We start from the raw sequence: 20,417 nt of genomic DNA, 5'->3' as shown, positions 1-20,417 counted from the left end.
TGCAATGCACAACTTCACCAGCCAATATGTGCACAGCACGAAGATAAACACAAAGCTTTAAGACAACTGCACTCAAGGCATATGAAAGCGTAGACATGACTTGAATTGATATGTCGTAAGTTCAATGGTTCCAAATTAACTTTATATGTCATCCTTATTCAGGCACAAAATGTAAGCAGCTTCAGCAGGGAATAAAGGTTTTCAGGTACCAGAAACTAACTTGAGGATCCTAAAATTTTGACAGACGATAATTAGAGAACTGGAAATGCAGAAAATATATGTTCATGGGTAAAAAGTCAGAGAGAGAAATGCTAGAGAGAAACACTGCGTCAATTGTGTGATGGACTATTCCTAAAAAAAATATTTTATTGATAAAATTAAGCCCCTGAACATTCTTTTATGCTTCTATTGCAACTTGTCAGACATTCAAGCCTGATGCCATTTCTTCATGCAAGTTTATTTACCACCAAGTGGTGATGAATGGCTTGTTTCTCATCATAAAGGGCAGGTCAACTCTGACGATTTTTCAAGGTCAATGGATCTCAACAAAATTCGCTGGGTACGTTCCTTTGCACATTTCCGTCATTTATGCCAAATTAGAGGCCTGAAAGGTAGGCAGACTGTTTACATATGAGTTTTACTGACTGCCTTGAACAGCCCACCTGGCTACCCACAATTATTGGCCCTATTGTGTGTGCGACGTCATTTATGGCAAAGCGATAGAAGTGATGGAATTGAGGTGCCACTACAGCATCTGCTGTCGACACGACAACGATCGTGTGTGTTTGGCAGGTTAACACGCGTCGCCTGCTCTACAGCCAGCTTTGCCGTGGCAGTTGCACTAGTTCATGCTGACAAACGCATAGATGTAAGGCACTGACTACGGTGACGGGGCCCGTCAGCGCAGTACCGTCGTAAAAGTGACGGGGCCCGTCACCGTAGTGTAAATTGTAATAGTGACGGGGCCCGTAAAGCAGTGACTACGATGACGGGGCCCGTCAGTGCAGTACTAAGCCACCATAGCAGTACCGTCGTAAAAGTGATGGGGCCCCTTTACCGTAGATTTTTGGTCGTTTTAGACGCCCTCGTCGTGTGGCGTTCGTGGCGTAATAGTTACTTGTGTGAGGCAATAAAGAAAAAAAAAGCGTTCATGGCGTAGTTGGTTGGCGCGCTCTCCATGGAGTGTTAGGGCTGCAGGTTGTCAGTTCGATTCCTCCCGTTTTTTTTTCCTTTTTTTTTTTTCAGGTTATGCGTCAACGTCAACGTTACTGCTCTGACAGAGTCGTAACTTTTTCGTTCATGTCTGCGGCGGTTAGACAGCCCTAGCGTTCGGATGATGCGTTGTTCCTATGTGACCTCGGTTCTATCGCGCTGAATAAGAAAATGTTTCCTTTTTTTCCTTTTTTTGGGATGTTAAACCCCAGATATTATTATTTTCTTTTTTTCAGTATTGTTTCACAATACCGTCCCGAGCTTCCGGCTAGTCAACAATAGTTACTCATTCGTGGTAGCACGGCTCAGCGTGGGAGAGCGGAGCCTGTTAATCAGCATGTCGCTGCGCCGCTGACGGTCATGCACTGCGCAGCCAGTCACAGGGACGCCATGGGCGCAGCGAGGACAGCCAGTCAAATCGGCAATGTTCCCTCCAAGATGTCTTTCGACCATGGAAAGCAATTCTAGAAAAAATCCAGGAAGACTTCAGGCGCAGGTGGCTGTTTTGGTCGGCGGTGCACGACAGTACGAAAACATTTCGGGGGAGGGGGGGGGGGGGCAGCAGCAACGCAGCGACATTGGCGACATGCTGAACACCACACGACGAGGGCGTCTAAAACGACCAAAAATCTACGGTAAAGGGGCCCCGTCACTTTTACGACGGTACTGCGCTGACGGGCCCCATCACCGTAGTCACTGCTTTACGATGACGGGGCCCGTCACTATAAGTACGTCGCTATTATGACAGGCCCTGTCACTATTACAATTTACACTACGGTGACGGGGCCCATCACTTTTACGACGGTACTGTGCTGTCGGGCCCCTAGGCACTGACTACTGTGTAGTCAGTGCCTAGATGTAAATTACCGTGAAAGGACTTTATATAGATGGCTTGCCCCCTATCTCGCAAGTAATTATGGCAGTTGCAAAGGCTGGGCTAGATGGCTAGTGGCAAAGGTGTTGCTGGTAGGGGGAAGGGGGCGTGGCATGGGTGCTTCACCTTCACCCATAGAGTGTCAACTTGGGCCCCATATTGTAGGTCGTTCCTACTCCAACTAGTGCCATTTTGTCTAACAATATGGCACTAGTTGGATTTTGTTTATTTATAGGTTGTTCGACTTCCGTGAAAAGTCATCTAAAGATTTTTCTTCGTTCAGCGAACTGGGAGCGCAGAAAAAAAAAACACAAAGGACGTCCTTTGTGTTTTTTCTGCGCTCCCAGTTTGCTGAACGAAGAAAATGAATTACCAACTGGCCCACCTTTCGATCCTCCTGTCATCTAAAGAGTTGAGAAGCCTCCAGACCCAAGGTGACCATGCCTGTAGGTGCATTTATTTGGTCTACTGGCTCTGCTGGCAGGTGTGATCATGCATGCACTTTGGCTTCTCTTGCGATAAGTATTACATTGTGCTACTGAAAGTCCCTGACAAAGCACACATGTGGTTGCACATCATTGCACCTCAATGCAACAAAATGCAGGCCGGAATAGCACAATACTTCACAGCTACGAGCTGGCTACTTGTCTCTAAAACTGGGGCTGAGTACAGACCCTTTACAGTTGAGCTCTGTGTTTTGCAGTAGCTCAGGTTCAATTTGAGGCAATTTCAGTTTTGCCTTAGCAAGTGAAAAATGTTGCAATTTGATGCTCCAGCTGGATTTCCCCTGTTGATGCCAACATCTACAGCTCAGAACATCATCATTGAATTTATTCTCAAACAATGACACAAATACACAATAAAAGCTTGCATAAACAGCTACTTCCTGATTGTGGATTTCTTCAGAAAAATGGTGTTGATTCCGGTGTTATTTACGCAACGATTACATATGACACTTTCCCATCACTACAATAAACCTGGCAGCCACTTACATGGGTTCACTTCCTGCTCTCACACATCATGATAAAATGGTTTGAACAAGAAACAGGATGTCAACAGGATGTCAATTCCAAAAAATTTGAGTTAAAAAAAAAAAAAAAGAGCAGACCTTGAAACCAATGCTAATGAGTTTTGCAGAACTTTTACTTGCAGGCAAAACATTTTGATGCTTTCTGTTCAACAATTACAATTTTCAAGTGAAGAGAGCAACAATACACAAAAATTTGCATCTAAACCTCAACTATCCTGACCAGGCTGAACAAAAGTTCTACCTAAAATAGCCTCTTTAGAGACACATTCTTCATCAACCACATGCCATGCAAGCAAGCAATCTTTTACAACCACTCTTATGAACACAGACATTTACAAGCTGATTACTTCCCTGCAAATTTTACTGTATAAGTGATTATGAGATAGGTTGAGGTTGATGATACTTGAAGCTTTAAATGCAGATAAAAAATGTAAAAAATTCATTGAAAAACAACACGCCTCTGTCAAGTGGGTGCTGAACCACTACAGGAGGGCATTGCAATGGCAAATAAAAAAGTTGCTTTATGGGAGTGCTTTTCTCCAAGTTAAAATAGATTTACTTGATTACATCAAAACTAGAATATGGAAATGCTAACGTTATTTTCCAAATTACTAAAGATCGTTTCATCACAATCACCAGCCTCTTTTCTAGCGCTTGCCATTCTCTGGTAACATTGAAGCATCACCAGGAATGCACCCAAAAAAACTCTTTGTTATGCTTTTTTATGGTTTGCTGACTGCTGCTGCTTGTCTTGTGACATTTTCCATGGCTAAAATAATTCCAAACAAGGTACATATTACAAGGGCATTGTTATTGAATGTGAAAGCATGACATGTCTGGATGTGATGCCAATACTGATGTCCATTCTATTTCAATGTCCATATGACATGACATATGCATGACATCACGTGATAACATCATCATCACAACATCACTTTGTTACGAGATGATATCATAATGCCGTCATCATTTGGTCACATCAATTTTTCGCCAATGGGTGGTAACGCTACTTGCTGGCCGAACGCCGCATTTTTCGCATCACAGGGCATATAATGCTTTTACGTTATTAAAAAAATAAAAAGCTTGCGAAAAAATTTTTAGCAATAGGTAGGTAACATCAGATAGATCAATGAAGTCAATGTCCACTCTAAGCCACTATAGACTCGTGTAAAACATGTACAAACAGTTCTCAGTGAATGCAAAACAGGCGTGAAATTTTTAAAATTCTCTACATTAACTGTGCGCCATGACTGTAGCAAGAGAACTTGCATAGGTCATTCTTCTTTGGCAGTGCCTCAAAAAGGAAGTGTGCTACATGTCAAACTTCTTCGTCTTCATTTACTGCTCTAATCAAACAAATGGCACCTGTTGCAAATAAGACTACACAGGCACCACCTCGTGATTCATGACCATAAAGTTTCATAAAGCCGTTTCATGACCATAAAGTTGCAATAACTGGAAAGAAGTCATAAGAACTGGATTATGTGCAATTCTTTTTCCTTTTCTGCAGTCTTTGAGAATGGAACCATGTGTCCACAAAAGTTTCAATAACTGAAAACCTTACCATAAGTAACAAGCACTACTATAACTATCATCAATTTATTGACTCTTACTTTTCTTCTTACCCAGTTGCTGTTTGTGGTAAACTAGATATTATTACCTCCCAAACTCTTTAGCTGTCATTGTAAAAGTAGCAGTTACTTTTATAGTAGTACTTTTATTATTCACTGTACATTTGTACTTTTTAAAGGGACCGACAACTGGCCAGAACTTGTCATTAGATCCTGGTAAAAATGAAAAAAAAAAACCGTGAAATATAGTTACAGATTCCAGCATCCTTTTCGCGTTGTGAGTAGGATTCATATTTTTAAATCGTGTTTAAGAGTAACAAAAAACCGGTATGTCACGCAGCCTAGTGGAAGAGCCTTGAAGCTGGATTATGGAGTCGATCACTTTGCTGTGCGTAGTCCATAGTCTGATGCTGTCATGCGCACCCTAATTAGTCCTGAAAGTTACAGTATGTATATTATTATCTATTCCCGCTCTATTTTTGTGCTTCTTACGAGGTAAAAGGAGTTGCACGATGAGAAGTGGCGCTGCCTTCGCGGTAGCCAGTGGAACATGTCGAGCCGTGTGGAGTGCACGCACGCACAGTAAACCGCCACGCTCGAACATGAACTGCCCTCATGCTCACTGTTTGCAGCATGTGTTGTCACTTGTGTATATCACTTCATATTCATCGCAGATAGAAAAATTCTGAATACATTTGTTTCACGGCGTTTTTTGAAGTTACCATTCCGTGATTAGACACTCTCAGCAGTAAGCTTTCAGTTGCGCTAAAGAAAATAGGCACCATAAAAATTGGTTGTCGGTCCCTTTAACAACTCTCTTTTTATAGTTATCTCGCTCCCTGAGGTTAACAAAATTGAATGAAATAGCACATCGACATGCACTCACTTGTTGTAGCTGTTGACGCTGAAGTTGTGTGAGCTGCTGATTTGTTGGCTGTGGAAGTGGGGTGCGCAGAACCCGAAACAGGCAGTGTTGACCTGCTGGAATAACCATCAGGATGTCAAGAGGCCCCGCCCACTGGTACCGAAATAGTCTGTAATGACACCACAGCATTTGCAAATGCTGTTTCATCATGAACCAGAAAGATACCAATATGTGTCCTGCCAGTAGAAGCAGCAAATTGCAAGTACTACTGGTTTTTGTAAGGGCAGCATAAAGCATAAGGTAAGATTTAACAATGGTTCTGGGAGAGGAAAATTGAGGTTGCTGCCATGTGATGGTGTGCCCTTGTCGGTTGTCTTTACAACACTTAACAGTTCAAGAAATGGGTCATGCCTTTTCCATCTCTTTTTCATGCTGCTCCTGCTCTTGTCAACAGCACAGTGACAACCACACCAGCTTCATTTTCTCAAAACAATGTTCTTGTTCACAATCCATAATACCAAAAACAGCACGATTACCACAGGATAAATCCTCTTAAAATACTTTCTTGGGCACTATTCTTGCATCTGCACTATACAGCTGTTCTGTGAGGTTAAGCAGGAAAAAAGTTATGATTTCTGGGGTCTTACATGCCAAAACCAGAATATAATAAGGCACACCAGAGAAAGGGACTCAGGATTAATTTTGACCATGTTGGGTTTTTTACCATGCCCCTAAGTCTAAGCAAACAGGCAAGAAAAAGTTAACCTATCCAAGCTTGTTGTCTTGATTCCATAACACACCAAATCTGAAAGGAAGCTCAGGAGAAAGAGAGCTCCATATGGACGTCATGTGTGGCCATCCATAAGCGTGACACAATCTCTGACATGGGAAAAATCACACTGTGCATGGTGCTGTGTTGTCACAGAGGTAGAGCATCAGCTTCGCACGCAAGAGGTCCGTGGTTCGAATCCCAGTGCTGCGCAATTCCCCACCAGATTAAACAAAAAATATCCGTGTGTTGATGGAATTGCCTAAGGAGGCCTGGCGTGTGGCCTCATACTGGTAGCCCCAGCTGGTAATGCACTCCCTCACTAGACAAGGATTGGCCACCCTGGTGCAGTACTTGCCCACTACCTCCCACATGCATACACCCAGTGCTGGGCAGTATCGAAGATACATGTATCTTAGATACTATCTTAGATAGACTTTGGGTATCTTGTATCTGTATCGCGATACGTCTCGAAAGACGAGTATCTGTATCTGTATTTCCGATACATTCGATAATGTATCGTGTATTTTAAAGATACAAGATACTTCTATCGCAACACAGCCGTGCGAAACAATAATCGCTGGCCAAACTCCGCTTCTCAAGCTGGTACTGGTGCCACTAAGCGATCTGAATAAGTCTAAGGGCAGTGACGTTATTTTTACGCCAGAGTCGTCCAGTGAGGGTAGATCAGGAAGACAAGCACGCGGACGTCTACGCCCAGCCCACGTACCTTTTCTTTTCTCGATTTCTTTTCTTTTTTAGTAGCTCCAATGCCGCTACACTTGCTCATAGCCACTGTCCTGCGCTGCGTACTCCACTGCGTGCGGCGTCTATCGCGGAAATTCTGATGTTTTTACAGTGTCGTTATTGCAGATTCTTTTGCGTCTTGATCCGTAACGAAATGTGATGCGTGCAAAAATGGGGTTGCTTTGCGTCGCGTGGATTTTACATATTAGCGATTTAAAAGATCTCGAGGATATAAGTTTGACTTGCATGCAATGAATTAACTTATATGCAAATAAGATTCTAACAACTTTAGCACCACAGGTACTGATGCTAAATCTAATAGAGCAAGCGTTTACCTAACAGAAAATATCTTGGCGTACGGTATTTTTCACTTCTATCTGCATTTATTCAAAGAATTTATGAAATCATAATTTGATTATTAGCACAAGGCACAAGTGCTTTCTTAGCTGTAATTTTGCGTCACATACATTACCTAGGTCTCTTCACTGTTTTTCCGGTCTGGTCACTGCAGTATGTCTTTTGTAACCCCAAACCAGGCAAGAAGTTGGCAATCGAAAACCTCAGACCCATTTCGCTGACATCCTGCCTCGGCAAGGTGTACGAAAGTATCATAAACACAAGACTGCAGAAGCACTTGGAAGATAATAAGCACCTGCCCGACACCATGTTCGGTTTCCGTGCTGGCCTGTCGTCGCAGGACGTACTACTACAACTCAAGGAAGAGGTTCTCAGCAACATTCCCCGCAACGGTGAACACGTCCTCTTAGCCATCGACATTAAAGGGGCTTTCGACAACATCAGCCACCAAGGAATACTGGAGGGGCTCGCAAACACCAACTGTGGTGAAAGAACATACAAGTACATTCAGAGCTTCTTAAGCCAACGCACAGCGGAGTTGAAGATCGGAGAGCTCCAGACTCCTGCATACCAACCTCCCAACAAGGGCACGCCGCAAGGAGCAGTAATATCACCCACGCTCTTCAACGTAGCCATGGTCGGCCTTGCCAGAAAACTGCAGGAGGTAGAGGGGCTCCGACACGCCTTCTATGCAGACGACATGACACTCTGGACCACAAAAGGATCACTCGCTGAAAAGGAAGAGCGCCTGCAAACTGCAGCTCACATCATCCAAGAATATGTCAGCCAGCGTGGTCTACAGTGCTCCCCAGAGAAATCTGAAATCTTACGTGTATGGAGAAGCAGACGTAACCACGCAGCTTCCACAGACCCATCACAAAAACTTGAGGTATACCTCAATGGAAACCTCATACCAGAGAAACCATTGATCAGGATCCTGGGCATGTGGCTGCAGAGTAACCAACGAGCCACCCACACCCTTATGCTCCTCCAAACCAGCGTCAAGGCTATATCACGCATGATATCTCGGGTGACATCTAAGAAAAGAGGGATGAAGGAAGGAGACACCCTTCGACTTGTTCGAAGCCTGGTGGTAAGCCGCATAACATATAGCCTACCTTATTATAATCTCACACAATCTGAGACCAGACGGGCCGACACCCTCTTGAGAATGGCATTCAAGACTGCTCTCCGTCTGCCGACCAGTACATCTACTGAGAAATTGATGGCACTGGGGCTTCATAACACCCTCAGCGAACTTGTTGAAGCACTTCACGTCTCACAACAACAGAGACTTGAGCGTACTCGCACGGGCCAACAGGTCCTAAAAACCCTAGGATTCCAAGCCTCGACAACGAGAGCCCAGGAAACCTGCGAGATACCTCGTCATGTCCGGGAGGGCTATCACGTTGCCCCAATTCCACGCAACATGGACCCCAACCTGCACAGCGGCAGAAGGAGAGCAAGGGCCCAATACTTCCAGAAAACCTATAGATTCCAAACTACAGCCCGTTTCACGGACGCTGCCATGTATGGGACGACGACTAAAGGAGCAGTGGCAGTGGTATGCGACCGCCGAGGCCACATAACCTCTGGAGCATCTGTCCGCCCTTGCAAGATCACAGAAGCCGAAGAGCTGGCCATCGCACTTGCCATCCGCGAAGGCCTGCATGCAAACAAGCCGCTGACAATACTCACAGACTCCCAGCAGGCCTGCAGGAACTTCCTGCAGGGCAGAATTGGTGTGCCTGCGGCACATGTCCTTGCACAAATACCAAGGGAAGGCAAGGACGACTCCTACATACAGACCGTCATATGGATACCAGGCCACTCTGGCATCACGGGTAACCTGCACGCCGACCGTGCAGCTCGAGGCTTCGTACACAACCGAGCGCTCCCTACGTCGACTGCAGCGGACCCGGAGCCAGTTGACCTCCAGTATGCCACAATACTGAATTACCACAGAGGGCGACGCCTAAGGTATCCACCACCTCATCAAAAGCTTGCGACGAAGGAGGCCACTGCATGGCGTAGACTCCAAACCGGAACCTACAAAAACCTACACACACTACACCGCATGCACCCCACATCTTACAGGGATGAATGCCCATGGTGCGGGGCCACACCAACCCTGTACCACATTACATGGGAGTGCACACTACACGACCTCGAACACCACAACATGAACACCTCATGTGAGCAATGGGAGGCACTGCTGTCCAGCCCGGCCCTCGACGACCAGATCAGGCTCGTTCAGAGAGCAGAGCGGATGGCAAGAGCCAGCGGAGCCCTGGACTAAGGGCCCCGACCATCAGCAAGGCCCCTACGAGGCAATCCACAGGAGCTTTGCCTGTACATAAATAAAGTTTGTCATCATCATCATGTAACGCGCTCCCCAAAAAAGATTGCTGCTTTATTCTTCTGTCTGCTTTATTTCTACTACTGTTTACACATTTACACGTTGCCAAGGCGATTTTGAAAACAAATATATTATTATGTGGGCGTGCATTGAGTATACAGTACAAAATATTCTACGTACCGCTTAAGAAAATAGCGAAATTGAGTTTGCATTATAAAAATGGAAGAGCCATCTTAAATATGTTAGGAAGGGGATTCGAGAAACGTTGTTTTACTGAATGCTCCGTTTTACTCATGAGCGTCCCAACGAGCCGTTTCAGGCAATTTTCCATAGGCACTGAATTTCACATTGTCTCAACCAAGCCCTTAGCCTGGGGGGCGGGGCGGCTACGGGCTTAGTTGGGGGGAGGGAGTGGCCCGGGCCACTCCCCCCGCCCCCCCCCCCCCCCCAAAAAAAATTTTGGTGAAGTAGGTGGTTATACAAAAATAAATAATGAAAATAGGTGTTTTTCTCAAATAGTCAAGGTTTTCAGCAAGTGCCCCCCCCCCCCCCCCCGAAAAAATTTCTGACTACGGGCCTGGTCTGAACAGGTAAGTTGACGATACTTCGTGATCATAGCTGTTAAGGGCGCCGTCTGTATCGTGTTTCTGTACTCATTCAATGTGAATGTTTGATAAACAACCACCTCTCTATTTTACTTATATTTGTTTTCTGCTTTTAGGCCTTCCTAAATATTTTTCTTATTACTAATCGCTACGTAAAGGGAGCTATTCGCGCTATTGCCAAGCGATAAATAGCGCAAATAGCGGCGGTGTCCTGCGATGCTTCGTGCAGCTACGCAATACGTCTGAAACATTTCTGTGTTGCACATGTTCTCTCGTTCAAGAAAAATTGCTAAAAAATCGCACATTAGTGAGCATATCAACAAAGAATCCCTTACGCCAGCAGCTAAGTAGAACATGGAAATTCATTGCAGGTTTACGTCATCTACATATACAACAGGGGTCTCCAACTCAGCTTATAGCCGGCGGGCCGCAGTCGCGAAATTTAGCTCCAAAGGCCAGGGGACAGTGAAGATGGTGGGGTCGGAGAGAGTTTGAACAAAATGACATTGCCATTTGAAAGGAGGCCTTTGACATATCTCATATATAGGTCATTTCTGAAGGGGACTTTGAGTCCGGATTCCAGAAACAACGATACGGATGTACATAACGAGTGAAATCTGGACGCGGATTGAAATATAGAGTTTTTGTTCCACGGTTCTGTTTCAGCACATGGTGACCACGTGTTTCTCACGAAAGAAATGCTTGAGACCAGTCATGTCTGTGTAGCTCACTAACATACTTAATTAGAAAACAAAAACAAATGGAACGGAGACGGTCATGTGTGCCGGCCGGGCCGCTAGCGAACGGTCGCAAGCCCCGCAAGCCCCCCCCCCCCCCCCCCCCCAAAAAAAAGAAAAAAAGTCGCTATTAGAGTTGTTGCTGCTGTACACCTGTCCGGATATACGGTATTGTGCAAACTGTCTTTTACGGACAAGGTAAAAGTTCACACCGGTATTTGCGCCGTCGTGCGAAGGCTTCTTATTGACGTTATTGTGATTACATGGTAACCCGCTAGCTGGTCGGCAAGTTGAGCAGCGACTCCCATCAATTACAAAAATGACAAGCAAGAACCGCTGTCAGCGAAGTGTATAAAGAGTTGTCCTGTGAACGAGCTAAAACAAGCCCCAATAAGTTGTTTTGGAAGGAAACTAATGTACTTTGAGCAAGAAGGGCAAAACTTTTGAGATACTAACAGACATTTCATGCAAGTGAAACTAAATAGGTCACAGTTCAGAAATTTTCAAGGAGACATCTTTGTGTATAGGCGTTTGCTGCTACATTGTATGGATCTATAATAACAAATTTGAGAATGTATCGAAGTATCTTAAGATACAATTGCCAAGTATCGTATCGGATACAATTAGTGCGACAGTATCTTGTATCTGTATCTCCAATACTTTTTGCCTGAGTATCTTGTATCGTATCGCGATACAATTTCAAAGTATCTTTGCCCAGCCCTGCATACACCAATTAACCCTCGGCCCTCAGTCTCCAGCTGCTGCGAAGCAACTGACCACAGTGGCGGTCAGACCTGTGACGCAGCGGAGGGTGCTAAGAATCTCTGGGTCTGGACAGGCCGCCATTGGAATCTCAACGTTTAACGCTAGAATGTTACCTAGTGAAGCAAGTCTAGCAGTGCTATTTGAGAAAATAGAGGGTGTTAAATGGGATGTAATAGGGCTCAGTGAGGTTAGGAGGGCAGATAAGGCCTATACACTGCTAAAGAACAGACACGTCCTATCCCATCGTGGCTTAGTTGACAGAAGAGAACTGGGGGTGGGGTTCCTTATCCATAAAACTATAGCAGGCAACATAGAGGAATACTATAGCTTAATGAGAGGGTGGCAAGTATCGTAATTAAACTTAATAAGAGGTACAAGATGAAGGTGGTATAGGCCTACGCGCCTATATCCAGCCATGACGACCAGTTAATTGCAAGCTTCTATGAGGTCGTGAATTCTGCAATGAGTAAGGTAAAAACACAGTATACTGTACTGATGGGCGACTTTAATGCCAAGGTAGGCAAGAAGCAGGCTGGAGACCAGGCAGAGGGGGAATATGGCATCAGTTCTAGAAATACCAGAAGGGGGTTATTAGTAGAGTTTTCTTCACAATGTCATCCTGTGCACGCCCTTCAGGATATATGCGGTTGCTTCTGGAGCCTCCTAGCTTCCAGCCGATTGCCATTCTACTCAGCTGTCTTGTCACGTAGGGGCAGCACATGCTCTACACAGCAACCAGCCGTGCTGTGCTCTGACACTACCAAACATTATTTCTCTCCTGTTTGCCATCCACAAGCAAACTACCTCGTTGAACAGTTCAACAGAGTGTTGAAATCTTATTTGCAGATGGATGTATATATAGGCGGCGTGGCATATACACCGCCATCACAGAACATACGTTGGCGTCTACCGCTGCATTCCTCCCACCATAACGGCAGATGCAGTCACTGTCTTTCTGGACGGATGACTACAAAGCACGCAACTATACATTCCTGGTTAAAGGGATCATAACTTTTTTTTTTGTGGAAACCCCGCACAATTGATGAAACTGCTAGACCTGCACTTCAAATAGAAATAAGCTTATTCAAAGCAGTATAACGGTCAATGTCCTTTAAAGAAGTCACGAGTTCATGACACCAGTTCATGGCAGGATCTGTAGAGGATCATCAAGCAGCAACTACCAGCTTCATTTCTGTCACAAGACTGACATGTATGGAATGCTGTCAAGTTTCAAGGAGTGCACCAAAGAGGTACCGAAGAATTTGACAACGAACCATATTTGTGTGGTAGTGCTGACGCTGCTATCTCCCCCTCTATAGGCGTGCACAGAGTTCCCTATTGGGGGGAGGGGCGAAGGTTCATCACAGCGTCCCCGTCCCCCCTACTAAGTGGAAAATTTTGCGCCTCTTCCCTCTTAGGTGACTGGCCCCTCCCCCCACCATGTACACGCCTATGTCCTTGTCTACGTCACAAGATGAACAGCTCAATCGCAGAATTTTGAACCACCACCTATGCATAAATCGTAACCTGAACCTTAACCAACTCATCATTTAAACAGCATACAAAAAAACTGAGAGCAAAGGAAGTCTGGCACACAAGTAAAAAGTGCTGACTTGCAATTGAAGGGTTTATTGATTCTTACACAAAAATATAGATAAAATATATAGGAACATGTGAACAAGAGTTAGCGAAAAGCAGGGAGCAACCACACGACCGGCAATGCACAGCAATATTTTTTGCAGCACCATTCTTGCAGATTCACATGCAGATTCATAGTAGAGCAGTCGCCCGCTTGTCACATGCATTGTGAGTATCAATCGGCGATTCCGGTTGGCACTTGGTGGGGAAAGCCGATATTGTGGTCTGTCCTTGTGTCTGCTACACATTCTGCATCATCGCGCAAATTTTGAACCTTTAATGTCCGTACACCACATGGTGTGAAAAACAGTGAACTAAAAGCAATGTCCGGAATTGCTGCGTATACACGATGCTGACAAGGTGAAACTGCCAAACCACTACTGCAAGGTCAAGAAAAATACAAACATTTCGTACCTATTTGCTAGAAAAATAAAAAATGCTTCACTGCAAGGAATGCGTGATGAAGCTCCTCCTGTTTGCAAGTTTCTTTTTGGTACCCAAAGAATGGCGAGACACTAAGCATATACTTTTTCCATGGACAATTTTCTGGGTCATTTCTCTTTGAATTGTGTCTGCTGAAAATTCTTTTAACACTACATATTTTTTACCTGCTGCATTTTAAATTCCGAGTTTTTTTTTTTCCAGGCGGCCTGAAAAAATGCTTTTCTGAATTTTTTTGTGACATAAAAGAATTTTTTCTAAACAGCTTGGATTCTCAGAAACAGCATTTTATTGTCTACAATTTGCGCTGCTGCAATGCAGTTTGCAGTGGCAAAAATTTGTTTTCTGATGCCTCTAGAAACAATCACAAAAGAAGCACCACACAAGATTTGAAGATTGTGTGTGTTGTGTAGAAGTTTTTGCTATCATGCAGAAAGTATACTGTTGGTGAAATGAGGTGTCTTTAATGACAGATTACGCAAGCATGTAAAAAACAAACAGAGCTTTTCTGCCTTCTCACTGCAAGGGATGTGGTCGTGTCCCCAATCTGAGCATATGCATTGTCATTGGCCATTACCAAAATCAGCTCACATGGGAAATGACAGAGGCTGAAGCAACAGCAGATTAGGACACATATGTGGAAGCTCGCAGTTTATCTTTGTCAGCAAAGATGACATATTGTCACGGACTACTGACCACCGATCAGGGCGACACCACGCAGGAAGTGGTGGCACCAAGAGTCGTGCGTGCGGTTAGGGCGATGGACACAATTGGGCTGGGGCCGAAGAAGGCATGGCGTTTGTGTGTACCGCTCAAGTGTTGCCAGCTGACCATGCCAGAAAAATGGTTCTTTTCTATGATGTCAGTTGAATACCATTGCTCACGTAGCAACACTCAGTTACGACATGGTGGCAGCGGCAATGTCAATGGTGTAATGAACCACGTGAGACAAGAAGCGAGCAAGTGGTGAGCATCCACATACTCATCAGCTCTCAGGATGCCCGACGAAAGGGAAGGAGAGACACCATAGACGGTGCACAAAGAGCCACTGCAGCGCAGCAGAAAAATGGCGGGAACTTTTTCAATCCCTTCGCCGTTGAGCCGCCTGAAAAGCTTGACTTCCAGAACAAAGCGGATTGGAAGTGCTGGAGTGCTTGATTGGAACATTACTGACTTGTGTCTTCATTGCACCTCTCTGACGAAACAATGCAAGAGAACAGGTTTCCACACGCCACGGGAAAGAAGGCTGAAGGCATCTTTCCATCACTGAAGTTGACAGGCGCTGAAATGGCAAACTACGCTACTATTACATGCAAGTTTGAGGAGCATTTCGTATCATGCATGAACATAATCTACGAGAGACCAAAATTCAACTTTCGTGCTCAACAAGCCAGTGAGCCGGTTGAAGTGTTCATAATAGGGGTGTGCGAATATTCGAAATTTCGAATATTTTTCGAATAGTGTTTGCTATTCGATTCGATTCGCACTGAAATTTGACTATTCGAACTATTCGAACTTCCCAAAGACAAATGCAGTCAACGTCCGGTTGAAAGTGACCCCTTCAGATTTTCAATATGCTTCACCTCATTACACTCTCGTATTGCGGCAAAGCTGCCTTTCAAGCTCCGTTACGGTCGAACTTAGCCAAGAGACGAAGTCTGGTTGGAAGTGGTCCCTAGATTTTCAATATGCTTCACCTCATCACACCACCGTATTGCGGCAAAGCTGCCTTTCAAGCTCCGCTACGGTCGCAAATGTACTAACTCAAGAAAACGCTGGTTCCAATATGGAGATGAAAGATGTGGCAGAGTTGGGGGCTCAATGCCGTTTTGGACCTGAAATTTGGGCAGGAAGTCTGAAAAATCGGGAGCCGAAGCTTTTTAGCATCCAAAATTTCAGATGTTCTTATATATCGACGTCTACGAGGCAGATTTGGAACTCCGGACTCGAAGGGAGCACACCCTTGTCTGCCACATCAATTGGCCTTCCACAGAAGTTGAAAGAGAAGGAGAGGCTGAGGAAATGGCATCTCTGCCTATCACGTGTAAAGTGTTGTCGGCAACACTTTGGTTGCACCAAATCATGTACATAAATACCATTCGGCCTCTACATTGCCTCATTTTTGATAAGAAAGACAACTATTAAATATGACCCCACCAGCGCTTCATCAACCTAGCGAAAAGAAACACTTTCATGTTGCGATCTCACAAGAACATACTTAGGAATTCTCTGCAACTTTTTCTGTAATTTAACTTCGAATTATTCGAAAAATGTTTGAGAAATATTCGAAAATTATTCGAAATTATTCGATTCGATTCGCACTCAATCTTTATTATTCGAATTCGCTTCGCACCCAAAATTTTGCTATTCGCACAGCTCTAGTTCATAACGAACTTACACAAACTGGCTGAGACTTGCTAATACGGAAAACTCAAGGACGAGCTCATCCACAGTCATCTCAGGGTAGGACTATTGGACGGTGGGCTCAGCGAAAAGATGCAGCTGGATCCCAAGTTGACCTTGCAGTCAGCGACAAAAATAGCGCACGGAACTCCGAAGTAGTGAAGCAGCAGTAATCGGAGGTTCGCCTAAAGGAGCACCATTCATTTTTCATTTATTCATTCATTCATTTTTCATTTAGGTTAACCTAAATGAAAAGTGGAGAGGCAGGACACTGTCGGTGGTGTGGAGGAGCACGCAATCACATGAAAGTGCAATGCACAGCCACGACGAGCAAGATATGCAACAGCTGCGGGAGGAAAGGCCCCTATAGTCTGCCTCTCAACTGCACACAAGGGTGACATGTGGAACCATTCGTCCAAGCGAAGACAGTGCCTAAAAGAAGCGCATCTCGGGGAGGTTCGAAGCATGACGACTAAGGAGTAGAGCTGTGTGAATAGCAAAATTTTCGGTGCGAAGCGAATGCGAATAATAAAGTTTGAGTGCGAATCGAATAATTTTCTGATACTTCAAAGCATAGGCGTGCACACGAAGGGGGAAGGGGGTGCCTCCCCAATTTATCGTCATTATTATTTTTTGTTGCTTTAAACTGTTATATTTATTTTCCGGAAGTTCGAATACTTTGAATAGTAAAATTCTGGTGTGAATCGAATCAAATAGCAAATGCTATTTGCCATGTCTAACAGTGGACACTGGAGACAACCGCGAATACCCGCTTCACGGCCAGCTGCAAAGACGCGCCGGCCGGCCTCCCGCAGCCCCCCCTCTCGCTTTGTGCTGACACCCGACGCCTGCGCCTTGCTCCTCGCCCCCTGCCTGGCTCGGGCCGACTCGGCTTCGAGCGCTCGCACGAACTAGACCGTTCACACCGCGCTGCGAAACAGTGCTTTCAATGCAAGTAAATAAACCGATTCTTCTTGTCACGTGTGCCTGTACTCCGGTTATCGTAGACATAACAGTGGTGACGAGGTAGTAGATTTGAGGCTCACGTGGATATTCACCGGTGCTACGTAATGGCAACGCACGCATCAGGCCGAATACCGGAGTTTAATGGCTCATCCTGGACATCGTGGTTCGGACGCCTCCAGTTCTACTTCGAGGCCAACAGCATCACAGACTCCAGCAAGAAGAGGGCACACCTGCTGACGCTGTGCGGTGAGCAGACGTACGACACCGTCTGCGCATTGGTTCAGCCAAGCAATCCAGCTGAAGTGGCTTACGACGACATCGTTGCGGCACTTCAGAAGCACTATGACCCCAGGCCAGCCGAGGTCTTCAGCCGAGCCCGCTTCCAACGACGCAACCAGTTGGAGGGAGAAACGGTAAGCGCCTACGTCGCGGCGCTAAAGACGCTGGCAGCCGACTGCAACTTCGGAACGCTGCGCCAAACAGGCAGCAGCAGCATCAGCAGCTACCGGACAGCAGACGACAACAACGCCACCGTCCAACACAACGATGCTACCCTTGGACATTATGTTGCGCGACAGGTTCGTGTGTGGACTACGGGACCATCTCCTGCAACAAAGACTCTTTGCTGAGAGTGACCTAACGTTCACGAAAGCTTACAACATCGCCGTTCGAGCGGAAAGTGCTAGCCAACAGCAGCGAGACATGCGAGGGACCATCGAGCCGGTTCACCATGCAGCGGCTCACAGAGGTCATCACAACCAGGCAAGTGCAGGAAAACCGTCTAAACCACAACGCTGCTGGCGTTGCGATGAGCAACACAGCCCCCAGACGTGCAAATTCCAGGCAGCTACGTGCAATTTCTGCAGCAAACGCGGTCACATTGAGAAGGCCTGCATCTCAAAGAAGAAACTCACGAAGGGGCCACCTCAACGGCACAAAAGCGGGAACGCCCCAAGATCAATAACGCAAGTTGAAACACAGCACAGCCTACCCGCTCCAACATCGCTGTACGACTTGCACAACGTCAACCTCGGCACGCAACCAAAGATAATGGTCACCCTTGCTGTGAACCGCCAGCCCATCGAATTTGAGGTTGACTCGGGAGCAGCTTGCACGCTCATCAGCGAGGAGACGTACCGCAACACATGGCCACGAAACGCTCCACCCCTTCTCAATGAAGATACGCACCTGAGAACATGGTCAGGACAAGACCTGCCAATTCTAGGCAGCGCCAACGTAGAGGTTGCTTACAACGGAACGTTGACTAAACTGCCTATCGTGATTGCGAAGGGCACTGGATCCAGCCTTTTGGGCAGAAACTGGTTCCACGCTCTCAATATCGCGATCTGCGGCATCAACCAGGCAGCCGAAGGAAGCTCAACTGAGCGACAAGAGCTCGTCGAGCGGCTGCAGAAGAAGTACGGGACGGTCTTTTCTGAAGACATTTCTGGACACAATGGGCCACCTGTTGACCTAGAGCTTCACCCAGAGGCCCGTCCGAAGTTTCTAAAGGCCAGATCGATACCGTTTGCTTTGCAACCTGCCTACGAGAAGGAGCTCGACAAGCTGGAACGACAGGGCATTATTGCGCCCACACAGCACTCTGACTGGGCCACACCTCTGGTTGCAGTGAGGAAGAAGAACGGAAGCCTACGTCTCTGTGGGGACTACCGGTTCACCGTGAACTTGGCGACAAAATCGTCTTCATACCCTCTGCCAACACCACAGGAGGTGTTCAGCACGCTACGGGGCGGGAAAATATTCAGCACCCTGGACCTCACGCAGACATATCAACAGCTGAAGGTGAGCGACAAAACTTCTGAGGTGCTCACGCTTAATACAACAAGAGGACTGTACAGGGTAAAGCGACTTCCATTCGGGATAGCGGCAGCCCCAGCCATATTTCAAAGGTACATGGAATCGCAGCTTCAAGGAATTCCTGGTGTGTGCGTCTACTTAGACGATGTAATCATCAGTGGCGCAACCAGCGAGGACCACAATACACCCCTAGAACTGGTGCTGAAACGGCTCGCAAGTGCAAACCTACGCTTGAGCATCGATAAGTGCTGCTTCGCGGTACCTGAAGTGAAATTCTTAGGTCACCTGATCGATGCCGAGGACATTCACCCCACCAGCGACAAGGTGCGCGCCATCACGGAGGCACGCACTCCAACGAGCAAGCAAGAGCTCCAATCATTCCTGGGTCTCCTAACGTTCTATGACCGTTTCCTAGAACACCGAGCAACGGTGGCCAACGACCTCTACAACCTGTTGAAAAACGACGTCCCCTGGACTTGGTCGCCACGCCATCAGGAAGCATTTGAAGCCCTTAAGGAGCTGCTCCGTGACAGTGTGGTGCTTAGGCACTATGACGAGACAAAGCCTTTGCTTCTGGCATGTGATGCTTCGCCCTACGGCGTCGGTGCAGTGCTTTCGCAAATTGACGATCAAGGCAGAGAAGCAGCGATCGCCTTCGCTTCCCGCACGCTATCACCTGCGGAACGCAATTATTCTCAGCTTGATCGTGAGGGGCTCGCCGTCGTCTATGGTGCAACGCATTTTCATCAGTACATCACGGGCAGACATGTGACTGTTCTCACGGATCACAGACCTCTTCTGGGTATCCTGGGGCCCCAAAAGCAGATTCCACAGACACTATCGCCTCGCATGATCCGATGGTGTATTAAGATGTCAGCTTATGACTACGACCTTGTGTACCGTCCCGGAAACAAGCACCAAAACGCCGACGCACTGAGCCGCTTACCCCTCAGTGAAACCATTGAGGACCCGCCTCAGATTGGCTGCGTGCTCATGCTCGAAGCACTACCAAAGCCCCCACTAACAGCAGACGAAGTCGCAACGGCCACGCAAGATGACCCGACATTGTCCAAGCTGTACAAAGCCCTACAGGCCGGCAGCGTTCAAAAGCTCAAGGATGAAAATTTCAACGCTTTTCGCAAGAGAGCAACGGAGTTGAGCTGTCATCGTGGTTGCATCACACTTGGATCACGAGTTGTCATTCCAGGCCCACTTCGACAACAAGCCACGGCTCTCATTCATGCCGGACACCGAGGCGTA

General features: G+C 46.3%; 1 protein-coding gene across 1 annotated transcript in view; it reads right to left on the bottom strand.

Annotated features, from left to right (window-relative positions):
• The window catches only part of LOC119392559 (WD repeat-containing protein 6-like), a 166,109-nt gene that overhangs the window by 8,337 nt on the left and 137,355 nt on the right, over positions 1–20,417 (bottom strand). The window contains 1 exon segment of the mRNA XM_049414593.1: positions 5,574–5,721. Coding sequence (XP_049270550.1) covers positions 5,574–5,721 — 148 coding nt within the window.

The sequence above is a fragment of the Rhipicephalus sanguineus genome, chromosome 1 (assembly GCF_013339695.2).
Source record: "Rhipicephalus sanguineus isolate Rsan-2018 chromosome 1, BIME_Rsan_1.4, whole genome shotgun sequence".
Classification (NCBI taxonomy): Eukaryota; Metazoa; Arthropoda; class Arachnida; order Ixodida; family Ixodidae; genus Rhipicephalus; species Rhipicephalus sanguineus.
Note: the sequence above shows the minus strand (reverse complement) of the source record. Positions and strands in the feature narration are given on the sequence as shown.